The 12,649-nt window shown below is 35.4% G+C and overlaps 2 protein-coding genes across 2 annotated transcripts; one reads left to right on the forward strand and one right to left on the reverse strand.

Annotated features, from left to right (window-relative positions):
* The first annotated feature begins 3,758 nt into the window (after window positions 1-3,758).
* Smyd4-2 (SET and MYND domain containing, class 4, member 2) lies at window positions 3,759-10,702 on the forward strand. The gene is made up of 12 exons (XM_089632605.1): window positions 3,759-4,458; window positions 5,276-5,480; window positions 5,599-5,902; window positions 6,172-6,273; window positions 6,371-6,450; window positions 6,546-6,667; window positions 6,801-6,922; window positions 7,051-7,359; window positions 7,667-7,832; window positions 9,004-9,222; window positions 9,903-10,032; window positions 10,485-10,702. Exons 2-12 carry the CDS (start codon window positions 5,286-5,288, stop codon window positions 10,656-10,658), a joined length of 1,923 nt encoding a protein of 640 aa, XP_089488731.1. The 5' UTR covers window positions 3,759-4,458; window positions 5,276-5,285; the 3' UTR covers window positions 10,659-10,702.
* A 500-nt stretch (window positions 10,703-11,202) lies between these two features.
* Window positions 11,203-11,886, reverse strand: galla-2 (MIP18 family protein galla-2). Its single transcript, XM_089637895.1, has one exon. The coding sequence runs from the start codon at window positions 11,746-11,748 to the stop codon at window positions 11,281-11,283; it is 468 nt and encodes a 155-aa protein (XP_089494021.1). The 5' UTR covers window positions 11,749-11,886; the 3' UTR covers window positions 11,203-11,280.
* Window positions 11,887-12,649: the final 763 nt, after the last annotated feature.

Genomic DNA, 12,649 nt, shown 5'->3' on the forward strand with positions numbered 1-12,649 from the left:
TAACTTAGTTATTTTTTTTTTTTAAATATTTTTGGTTTAAAAATATCACAGTAGTTGCAGATTAATATTCTAACCTACTATTTGTATGAATTAAATTTACACCGCTGCTCCACTGCTCTCTGGTGAATTACAAATCTGCGTAACCAGTCTTGCTGGGTCGATGGTAGTTTCTTACCGCAACTTCTCGAGCTGGGATAAGTGGCTTGAGTGGCTTGCTTGCTTTAGAGGAGACGAACGCGTTTACTGACTTTTCTTCGGCGAACATGGGCTTTTCGTCCGCTCCTGCCTGGAGAACTAGATAATACTATTGGGTAGGTATATGGTCGTCGCCTGTAGATGGTGGGTTAGGCTTAAATTACACAGGTCTGCAAATTGACATTTTTAAATGGTAAAGGGTGAATTATATGTATTTCGGTATGCTGAATTTGAGAATGCCATCCATTTTGACCCATCACGTAAGGATTTTCCGCAAAACCCGCCTTACACTAATTCTGTAGGGAATGTTCAAAAGAAAAAAAATAATAAAATTATACAAATTTAATTAATTTTAAGTCATAAAATATTTTATTTACCTACATAATAATGTAAATAAAATGTAATGTAAATTACATTATAATATACCTATATACAATCATAAATTTTATAAAATCTACTTTTTTTAGTTTCGAGGGTTCGTTTTGTCTTTTTTCTTTTCATTTAATTCAGCTTGAGAAAATTTTTGAGGTCCACTGGAGTCGCCTACTTGAAACTCGTCACTAGAACTTTCTTCTGATTCACTTTCTGATGATGGCAAATCGTCTAGGGCGTCTAGGCTTTGGGGTGCTTGTGGTGTAGGAATGGCAGGTCCGTGAGGAACTGGGCGGAGTGCCGATTCCATGTTTGGGTAACAATTTTTTTTTTTGGTACCTTAACACACCCTGAACAAACTCCATGCGGGGACCAAGATTTGTCCTGGTCCCCTATCTTCACACAAAAATACGCAAAATACACTTTTAACAAAATCAGTAATATTTCTTTGTTGTTTTTTCACAACAAAATCACCACAAATATAGCAAAAACTCTCAGAAGAATTTACACAACCTCTTGAAGTCATTTTTGAAACGCACGTTACGAAAGTTGGAACAGAAATAAATAAATGAAAGGGCGTGGAAAGGAGTGGGCACCTTGGGAATTCCGGAATTCTCTCATCATACTTACTATGGAAAATCCCGATATATATGATTCAACGCTTACTAATTTTATCGTCATAAGTTACTAAATGTTTTGTTTCAGTCTATAAAACATAACATTGTCTTTAAGTTGGAATTAATAAAAAAATATTTCGGCAATAAACCCCGTTTTGCGCTTTCAGACGGGCAATTCCACAGTATTTTGCGTTTTGCGGAAAAACCTTACGTGATGGATTTTTTTTGATAATTTTTCCGAATTCAGCATCCAAAAATACATGGGAATTACCTCTTATTTCAAAGAAAAAAAGTCGCACACCTGTTTTATGAGATCAAAGTGGTAGGTGTTCCTTCGGTAGGTAGGTACTCCTTCTTTAAAGATTAACACGACGCGGCCTACAAAAATTAGATCAAAGCCTATCCTACATTTTTCTAAAGAAGTTCGCTTCATCATCTCTTAATCAGTAATCCTCTCTATTTAGAAGACTTCCCGTAAGAAACGATGTTGTTTTCGTTCAATATGATGAATATGAACAGCTGAATAAAAAGGCGACATTAATTTGGCACTAGTACCTGAATTCAAGATGAGGGCGATCGCTTTCTAAGTAGTTGTGTGGTTATTTGTACTTCTCTATTTGAATGCAACCATTAGATTTAGTTACCTATCTATTCGTCAGAAAGTACTCGGAAACGTCTCTTCTTAATTACCTTTTTCTGTGGCTCAAGATGAAAGAAATTGTGGCCTTTGAAGATACCCTGTAGAATTTATTCTAGCTTACCTTATTATTATGTTTTATAATTTGTGTCGTTAAGGCGAAGCTTAGTGCTAAATCACTATTTTGATTGGTAATTTTTGGATAGGGCCTGACACGCTTATTACGAATATTTTTTAGAAAAAAACTTTATATTCGCCTTAATTACTATAAAAGAAAACTTTTTGCATTTCGGGCGGCGGAAAATTATGAATTTAAATTTTCAATTGCGTTAACCAAAATTCACTTCGCGAATCGATGCAGCGGCAATCAGCTGCCATTAGGTACGTCACTGTTATGTTGGTATAGCTGATACATTGATTTGTATCACAAACCATGTTACACAAACGTAGCGTAGCCGGTAAACTAGTTGAAAACTGGGATGTTTTTCTTGCCTTGACGCGAGCAGGCGTTATTAAGGGGCACTTTCCTTTGTATCACAAACCATATTACACAAACCCCGGCATCCCACGAAGATAGCAACGGTCGTATTTAGCTCTTGTTAATGCATCAGTGATACCAACATAACAGTGCGTTCCTAATGGCGTCGCGTTGTCGCCACATCGATTCGCGAAGTGAATTTTGGTTTTATGCAATTGAAAATCAAAATGCATAATTTTCCGCCGCCCGAAATGCAAAAAGTTTTCTTTTATAGTAATTAAGGCGAATATAAAGTTTTTTTCTAAAAATTATTCGTAATAAGCGTGTCAGGCCCTATCCAAAATTTACCTTTTGATTAATCTTTATAACGAATTACGTACGTTATGAAAACCAAAAAATATGCTTATGATAAATTGAAGGTTTTCCTATCGTTCCGCTTGAGTAGAATACAAATAAAAAATAAACATTACTCAATAAAAAATATACATGTAAACTACTAAAAAATATTTTTTTTCGATAGAACGCGTAAAGAAAACAACTTTTTAAAAATACAGGATTGTAGCTGAGGTTTTATGAGATTATAGCTGTGCTTGAAATCGAACGATTCTAGACTACATTCGTCAAGCGATTTTAATGTCTATTACCTACAATATAAGGTGTACCAAGAATATACACATTTTTCGCTTGTAGCTTCCTCTTAATAAGCAATATACAATATGTGTAGTGAAAATTTCAATGAAAACCATACTGTAAAATGGGGATGGTTACAGAAAATAAGACACTTGTTCGTAAAAAAAATCTGACGTCACTGGTAGAGATACAAGATGGATACAAGTAATGAGAACATGTTTTTTCGTTACCTAAATTATTTGAATCATCTTAAATCTTAATTCTCGACGAAATTAATTAGTCAATTAATTTAAAAAAACAAGACGTCACACGTCTTGCCGCCGCAATGAGGAAGTTGCCCAAAGTGGCCGGTGGCGTAGGTACAAGATTTGTATTTTGAAGTATTTTTAGCAGCACACCGTGTTGAAGTATTTCCAGACTAGAGCTTTACCAGGGGCATTTAACTAAGCTTTGGCCTCGAAACTCATTTGAAACCGCCACGCCCACCTCAAAATTCTTATAGAAAACGAATAATATGGCTAAAAGCTCAGATCTCATTGGTGAGAACAGAAGGATTGGTTTGATCTCTCGCTCTCTACCATAATGACTCGTGTAACAGAAAGAGATGACGGAATTTTGCCGTTTGACAGTTTAAAATCATTCAAACAAAATGAGAGTGGTTTATTTATACACGCGGGTTGTCATTTTCTGCCGAAATACTATCATTTCCGTCGAAAATATTGCGTGTTAAAGTTGTTCGTGATAAAAATACAATATAAGCCAGTATAGTGTTAGCGAGTTACAAACATATTATATTCAACCTACCTACGCAAGTTCAAGTTTAAAGTGAATTAACAGTTTTAGGTTATTCGTTCGGTTTTTTGAACAATGCTTCATACTTGACATATGTCTTCCTCCACAACGTATAAATGTTATTTATTATATCGATAAACTTATTCATGTTATTGATTAGTGTTATCCTGTATTATCTTATTGTTTTGGTGAAATTAAAGATTTTTAAACATATGTAACCATGAGTTCATGAGGCTGACAAATGTCGGAATTTTTCGTCGTACTGTCGGACAATCATGTTTTGGAAATTTTCTTCAGTGTTTTTGCAAATTTCTTGTCATTTTGGGTTTCTTCTTCTCAGATTAACAAGTTTCATCTTAAGGAAATGCACTGTAAAAGTTTATTTTCTTAGTCAGATGAACCTTGCCCTTGGAAAACATTTCGACATTTTTCTGCTTCAAGGACATTTTTATTTTTATAATAGTTTTTTTGGGCTAGTGAATGAATAGAGTAGGCTGAGAGCAATTATGTTGTCTATGGTCGCATCTTTTTTTAAATGGCCTTGAGTTTCCTCTACCTTGTCTACTGCTCTGCTCCGCACGGTAGGTACTGCTTGTATATCTGTGGTTAAGTACTGTATAATTCTGTTGGATACAAAAAGCCGGAAGATATCGATCTAGAGAGTGGTATATTTATGAGCTTTACCGTGCAACTGCAGCTGAGACAAGAAATAGTTCACAGCAAATTACTTCGAACTGGTAAGGATTTTAAATTAAATTACTTCCTTGTAACTATTTTGCTGTACCTAATAGGTATTTACGCATTTTAATCGAAGTCACCTAGTTTAGTTTTACTTTTATCTCATAAAGTTTGAATTGAATATTTCCGATCTAATAACGAACCTAACAAAATTCTCCATGTAGGTAAGACCTATTCTAATTCTAATAAGTTTTATTTATTATGTATAGCGCTTCGTCGAAGAAGACTGAATGATGTAGAAATGAAATCCCTGGGAGTATGTGTGGTAAAACCATGTATGATTGTGTGAAAAATGTGGAGATCCGCAAAGAATACAGGGCTGGGGTAAGCGTAATGAGCAAGATTAAGAAAGGGACGCTTAGATGGTTTGGTCATGTAGAGCCAATGATCGAAGAAAGGAGATGAAGGAGAATATATAACGCAAATGTGAATGGTAGCAGAAGTCGGGGAAGACATGGCATGATCAAGTGAATCAGATACTGGGCCATGTCAAGATCCAGAGTAATAGAAGAGAAGGTATGAGACAATGTGTGAATGTGAATGAGGCAAGGAGTGTTTGCCAATACAGATTTGTTTGACGGTCCGTCCTCTCTACCTACCCTTTAGTTTGCTTAGTCGAAGAGGTAAATAATGATGAATTACTTACTTACGTAAGTAAAATATAGATATTTGTGGCATATCCTAAACCTAAGAAAGATTTTACCGCTCGTTGGTGTTGACGGATCGGGGTTAGAAGGGGGACATGGCTATTGGGAATAATTTATTGATAATAAATTTGATATTGACTCTAGTAATATATATTTTTCTTATTTGCAGGAATTTAATCATGGAAGAAGATTATGATCCCAAGCTTACAGCCCTTTGCAATTTAAAAACTATTCAAGAAGATGCTCGGGGTTTTTTCGATTCTCTGGTTGAGAACATTACAACAAATACCCGGATAAGGGAATGGAGTGAGGATATGTGGAAGGAGCCGTTATATGGTGAAGATTTTTTAAAGGCACTGATTAAGCAGGATGATGTAAGCTTTAAACAATAATTATCTAATAAAAAGTAATGTACTTTCACAAAGTTATTGAGTTTTCAATAATTGTCTACCTATCCACAATATCTTTTTTTCATTCATAGTATACTTGCAGATTTTTTCAACGGTTCTCGAGACCTTTTCTGTTGAAGAGGTGTATCGAAAGAAATGCGTATTAACGGCTTGTAAAAAGCTAGCAGAGGCAGAAGAATTGTGGAAAGACGAGCAGTGGCAACGGTGTCGTGACAACTGCAGCCAGGCCATTCTTCGAGTTCCTCTGAAGTCTGCCAGTTCTCGTGAGCTTCCCAAGAACATGGCCCACGTACTGCAAGGAGCATTGCTTCTTAGAGCTCGCTGCCTTTTAAAGGAAGGGAAAATTCAACTTGCCAAATCAGACATCAACACGGCTCTGCAACAAGGTATGTAACCTGCCTTCTTAAGAGTCTATGCCCAAAATGGATTTAAACTAGATGACTTATCTGTAAATTCTATACTGATAGTTAGGAAAATGTCTAGTGAATAAAATTCTTAAACTGTAATTTTTTTAATTTTACGAAATGAATACATAATACTAAAATGTGTGTAAGTAATAAATAGGTGGTTTATAAATCAGCAAAGGCTTTTTAAAATGTTTGGCCAAAAACTCCACATATACAGATTACAATTATATGTCCTCATATAATTACAGGTCCTCTTGTTGATGCTTCAAAGAAATATTTGTTAGAGTTATTGAACGAACTTAAGTCACACAGTTCAGAAAACAAACCCACTGAGCCGAGTACAGACACAGGTAAGCACCAGTTTTAATAATGCAATGCTTTGATGATATTTGTATTAAGTAAGGCACGAATATTAAATAATAATAATGTCATCATCTTTTTTTCAAGATACTTACCTTACAGCGGGTGAAGATAAAAATTTGCCAGGGGCTTCGATTCTTTTGAATGTATCAGAAACTGCTGAGCAGGTAGGATTTAATTAGTTGTGAAATGGATGTACATAATTAAATTACAAAATTCTATTCAATGTTTATGTTGGTACTGATTTAATGTTTTTTTACAGGGAAGATTTATTTCAGCTGCTAAAGATATAAAAATTGGGGATACGTTAATAATTGAAGAACCGTATGCAGCTTGTCTTAATCCCAAGTTCTTCGGAACCCATTGCCACCATTGTTTTAAAAGGTAGCTTTTAAACTGTGAATTTATAAAATAAATTTATATTAGGGATCACAACTTTTATAATTAAACTTATAATGCCCTTTAAAACTTTGGTAAATGAAATCTATTACGTCTAATAAAAATATTAATATTGCAGATTAGAAGCGCCTTATGGATGTTCCGAATGTGCAGCGGTTGCATTTTGTAGCGAGAGTTGTTACCGAGAAGCTGCATCCACTTACCATCAATATGAATGCAAATTCATGGATCTTTTTATAGGTCATTATTTCAGTGACATAGTAAACATGTTTTTAGTACACAACTTTGTAGAATCACCTTAAAAAGTGTACCTCAATGAAGTTACATTTACGTTTTACAATTATAATAATTTAATTAATTATTTTCAGGTTCTGGAATGTCAAGTCTAAGTCATATTGCTTTAAGAATGGTTACACAGATTGGTTTGACCGAAACAATAAATGTTTATCAAAAATATTCACAGCAACACAAAATCAATAAATCCGCATCACAGAATGGTGTAGAGCAAATAGGTAGATCTCCGCATGGAGTTGTATATACGTTGGTAACCCACGAGCAGAAACGTCTTCCTCGAGACTATGTTCATAGATCATTGATGGCCTTATTCTTGACAAGATGTCTTCAGAAAACCTCGTTCTTCTCGAGTGCAGTCAGCGAGGGACAGAATCGTAATATCCGTAAGAACAAATAATTATTCTTTTGAAATTTGTACTGGTTCCACCGAGGCATAGCCGCAGTGGAATCAGAAATAATTATAGTTGTATTAATGAATATTATTTAGTACAAAATTCATTGTAGTTCCTGATCCCTGAGGATCTCTCCTCTCAATTTTTGCCAACATAGCCACTGACCGGTGGAAGTATTGTACTAACTTTGTAGCGGAAAAGCTTCATAGATTGGATATAAATTTACGATTCACCTTACCAACACATCTGTCACTATCTACATCGTAAATTGTTATCAGTTGTTATTGTTTGGTTTTAGTTGGGCCGCAGGAAGTGTCTGTGTGGGCCGTGCTCCTGTTCTACCTGCAAGTCCTGCAGTACAATGCGCACCAGGTGTGTGGGCTGCGCGGGGAGAAGGATCTGGGTTGCGCCCTGTACGCTACTGCTTCTCTCTTCAACCATGATTGTTGCCCTTCTGTCATTAGGTACAGATAATATGATGCTTCTCCACAACAAAACATTTTCACTCATTTAACCCTTTCCTCATCAACAAAAAAATTATTCATTATCATTATTCATTATTATCATTATTTTTAATTATTCGTCATCATTCAGTAAATAAAATTTAAAATCCTAAATAATCAAAACATGAGTGAATATATTTGGAAGACAAGGGGATTCTTTAAAAACTGTAATTTTCACTGTTTCCTATGTCATTGTCTTTTATATAATATATCAAACTTTCTGCCGACACAGTGAAGTATTTAGCACAGTCTAGGTGCGCCGATAGATTGATGTTCTGAGGCTCAAATAAATTTGTATCAACAGGTGGAAAGCTAAATTTAAAAAATATATTACAAGCAATAATTATTAGCCTGAAAAACCCATGCAAATTGAAAAAAATCTTCAGAGAACTAATAAATACCGCTGACGGGAATTGAACCAGCAGCCGATTGCCAGTCAGCTGCTCTACCATTGCGCTACGTCAGCTTATTCTAAACGCATCAAATAATTCAATATATACATACTAGAATTTGTCATTCAACAATAATTATTGCTTATTAGATTTTTCACCTGAAAACAAAAAAACTTTATTTTTGAGGAAAGGCTTTGTTAGTGCTAAATTTCCCACAATCATCATCACAAGCAGCATTTACAAATGGATAGAACAGAAGAAATCTACTTTAACAGTTGTTCAACCCTTAGGAGCTGGACCCCTGCATTTGCAGGGTTGAAGAATTGTGCCAACGCACGGTACAAAACACTGAACTTGTAGTGACAACCTTATACATTTATTTTGCCTTCCGATATTACCTCGATTAGGTTAGTTAAAGATAAAAATGTCACCTTTTCAAAGCATGGTATTGACTATTTGGTAGCTTTAACAAAAATGCGCTTTTTTATTCATTGAAGTTTCTTGTCGCTCCCGGGTTTATAATAAATGTAAGATTAACCTTTTCACCACATTCCTGACGTACAGATCATCAATAGGATATGGGTATCCATGGCCCTTTTTGTGTCATTCATAAATTTTCTATGAAAATTAAACTTTCATGTATGCGCTGGGGGCACGGTTTATTCGCGCGTACAAGTTAAGACATAAATTAGTATAGCAAACATTCACAAGCCGCTCATACAATGTTTATTTAATAACAGGTATTTTCTGGGAAAGAAGTTACTTATAAAGGCATTGAGACCAGTGTCCAGCGGGGAGGCTGTTGGAGACAGTTATGGCCCCCAATGGGGGCGCTCCACTGGCAAGGGGGACGAGTGGAGTAGACGGACGGCACTGTGCTCTCGATACAAATTTACCTGCAAGTGCCGTGCTTGCAGCCAAGAGTGGCCACTTCCACCGTCAGAGTTGCCTAACCTCAGGTGAGATCATCCCGTCCTGTTATTCAAGTCCTCAAAATTTTAAAAATTATTATTATTATCTGACATCATATATTATTCTTTTCGTGATTAGTTGGAAATGCTGTATCATTTCGAAGAATACTTTTCCGTTGTTGTAATTTAGTGAACTCTTTCATGTGGAACTATGAAGCTAAAAATATTTGTTATATTGTAATTTAATAACAGTTTTTACTCAGCTTCACCCGAGTGACTTTTATTGACAGATAAATAAATATTTCAAAGTACTTACGTGGAAACGACATTGACCTAAAAATTCCAGACAGAAAAAGTTTTGCAAATGTAATGAAATCAAGGTCAACCTTTTGAGTGTTTTAGCTGGTTCAAACGCACTTGACACACTTAACTTGGTAGTCTGTGGCATCGTCAGCGAATAGAGCGTTTTCATGCAGCATAAAAAATAACAGATTCCGAAGCTCTTTAATTCCATGTGTGTTAAAATTTGAAAGCCTTCAACACTGTCATTACAGCCGTCTACAGAATCTAAAATCTTTCAGAATCAAACAATATACCTACAACCTTTGGAAGTGATTATCTTTTATGTAATTTTGCCCGTGAATATGTTGTATATTGGAGAGTAATAGTAATAACAATCTACAAAGCATTTAAGACTGACATTAACATAGTATTTTATTTATTCACAGATGTCAAGATGAGAAATGTAATGGATGTTTGGACGAAAACTGTCAGTGTAACTCGTGTGGAAAGACGGTGGGTACAAACTATATGGAAAGTCAACAAGATGCCTTGATGAAGAGCCTTGGAAAAATAAAAGTGAGTTTATTTATCACTAAATAAGCCGTCAAATCAAGTACATGCCTTGCAACAAAGCATAGCTAGTACTGAAAACAGAGTCATTTGTTTTCCTCTTCTGGATTAAAATCCTACAGACTGTACCAAATAATAAGAGTTTTGATCTTTACATAATAAACAGATAAAAAATTTTACCTGTAAAGTACTTTACATTGGAATTTCAAAGAAAGTTAGTAATCTTTTATGCATATCATGTAGAATCAATCACCTTTCATAGTTATTGCACTTTATCCCCGGGCAACTATATGAAGTCAACAACCACATTTTATTATTCATAATATTATGTAATAAATAAATACAATTTATCCAGAGACATGACATCGTGTTGAGGAAAGGAGCATTTTATTCTAAAACTAAAAATGATAATGTTTGTCAATGCCTTGCATGATAAAATTTATAATTCTTGTATTTAGGATGGGCTGACAATCGAGGACAGGAAGAACAGGGCGCTGGCCCTAGAAGCTGCCCTCACGGAGTACGGTCAGCTGACCCACCAGCCGTGCCCAGTCACTCTGAAAGCAGAAGACGCTCTGCGATCCTGTTACGCTTTGCAACTTGATCAAGCCAACAAATCAACAGCTAATTGATTATGCCAAACTGTAGGATTTTTATTATAATAATAAGTAGTATTTATAAAAATAATCTTTGTTTTACTATTCATATTGCTAACAAAAAAAACGTACCCAGCTTTTTTTTATTTCTTACTTTCTTACCGATAACATCTACCATCACAACACTGCTGGTTGGTAGCTTTGTTTTAATATTTTTTAGAGAAAAAATGCACACTACTGACAGTACAGTTGCACACACATACCATAGCGAAAGTAATAAGGGCCAAAAATCATCACCTAACATCCTTAAGGCGAAGCACTACGAAGTACTACAAAATCAAAAGTTTTTTCTTGCATGAATCAAAACCTGCAGCTAGTGTTAAGCGGGAATTTAAACTTTATCGCCATCTACATAAGGATTGTTGTTGTTAGCGGACCTATTCCAAATTTTACACAATGTGGTGCATCACCTTAAATGAAAATCAAAAACCGATATGTTTCAGCTCCTTCTGAATACTATCGAGTGGTGGTTTTAGAGTTTAAGTAGTAACAAAATGGTAAAGCTACAATTTTTCAATAATTCATTTTATTAATGAACGGAACATGATTATAATATTAACATAACAGAAAATAGATACCTATCTGAATTACAATAGTTTCAACATGCAGCAGTACACTGGTTAATAATTTCAATGAGATTATTATTTTCTAAAGCCGCTGCAACTCGTTCTTTATCCGCTAGTTGTTTGTTAACCGCAGCTTCAGATGCATGGCTCCCAGGAGTTACTTCCACGGAAACCTTAAACCTGGAGGGAAGCGCTCGCAGAAGTAAGACCCTGATAGACAGTCCTATTAGCGTTGCCATGCTGCAGTGGGGAATGGTTGGGGTAAAGTTAACATGAACGCTGTTTAATCCATTACTGATTGTGATGTTCTTCTCTTCAACAACGTGCAACTCTTCTAATGTCAGGGGGTGCTCAGGGTCGTTTATATTGCGTATCAAATCAAATATTTCCCTCTCATCGAACTCGTCAACAACATCCTCATCTTGATCAGAGTTGGTCTCCGGTCGCACAGTCGCCTTTTCGAATACTTGGGGGTTAATGTTATCAGCTACTTTATCCATTTTAGAAAACTGGGATTATTCAATAGAAGTTAACTTAAATAAATACACAATCACTACACAATAATACTAACCTAAATTCTTATACGTCAAAGCATTATGCGTGATTATGCGTCAAAGTTAAAATGAATGTTTTATCTGTGAATAGATTAGTGATGGCAGGATCGAAATTTTTTACATGATCATCGAGACTAAAAAGAATCGAATAATTAATCTATTTAATTGCTCGGAGGACAGCGTGAGTAGTATGGTACATTGATATGGCAAGATTTTGGTGGGTAAGTTCTGCATTTGCAACAAATGGGCTAAACCAGTGTTTTCACACTGGCAATGATGTTTATTGTTTACTTGCAGATAGCAACGTAATATAAATAATATAATGATGTGAATGATTACGAATTTAATAACGTTGAATTTATAATATTATCGTTTAAACCAATGACGTGATGGCTGTTCAAAACGACTGTCTTGAACTGTGTGATGATTTTTGACAGAATCGATTCCTTGTTCGATGATGTTTTAAAACGATTTTCTTGGACTGTGACTCCATTAGACTAAATCGAAATATTTTGATCATCAAAAAGATCGAGTAAATCATCAACGATTCGTCGATTGTGCCCATCGCTAGACTCTCAACGTCAGTTTCTTAAAATTTATGATTCTTTTCAACATTCAACTGAGATATAATATAAATTTCAGACAGGGCGATTTTAGTTGACCAACACTTGAAAGCATGCTAATCTACAAGTGTGAACACCCTTTTTGCAGAGTTGATCAACTCATACTCATTAAGCATCTTGCACGTCTGGCGAGTATTGTGTATACGGGACGCTCATGTCGCGTAATACTCGCAGTACTCGCAATACCCGCAAGAGGCGCAAAACTTAAAAAAAAATACTTAGTG

Source organism: Hesperophylax consimilis, chromosome 1 (genome assembly GCF_061612785.1).
Source record: "Hesperophylax consimilis isolate HC1 chromosome 1, BYU_Hcon_1.0, whole genome shotgun sequence".
NCBI lineage: Eukaryota > Metazoa > Arthropoda > Insecta > Trichoptera > Limnephilidae > Hesperophylax > Hesperophylax consimilis.

Bases quoted from the DNA above. Each gene is read 5' to 3' on its own strand.
- Smyd4-2 (XM_089632605.1), top strand. From the start codon at position 5,286: ATGGAAGAAGATTATGATCCCAAGCTTACAGCCCTTTGCAATTTAAAA. The intron at 6,274-6,370 runs GTAAGCACCAGT...CTTTTTTTCAAG, and splicing joins TGAGCCGAGTACAGACACAG to ATACTTACCTTACAGCGGGT. The intron at 6,668-6,800 runs GTAGCTTTTAAA...TTAATATTGCAG, and splicing joins TGCCACCATTGTTTTAAAAG to ATTAGAAGCGCCTTATGGAT.
- galla-2 (XM_089637895.1), bottom strand. From the start codon at position 11,748: ATGGATAAAGTAGCTGATAACATTAACCCCCAAGTATTCGAAAAGGCG.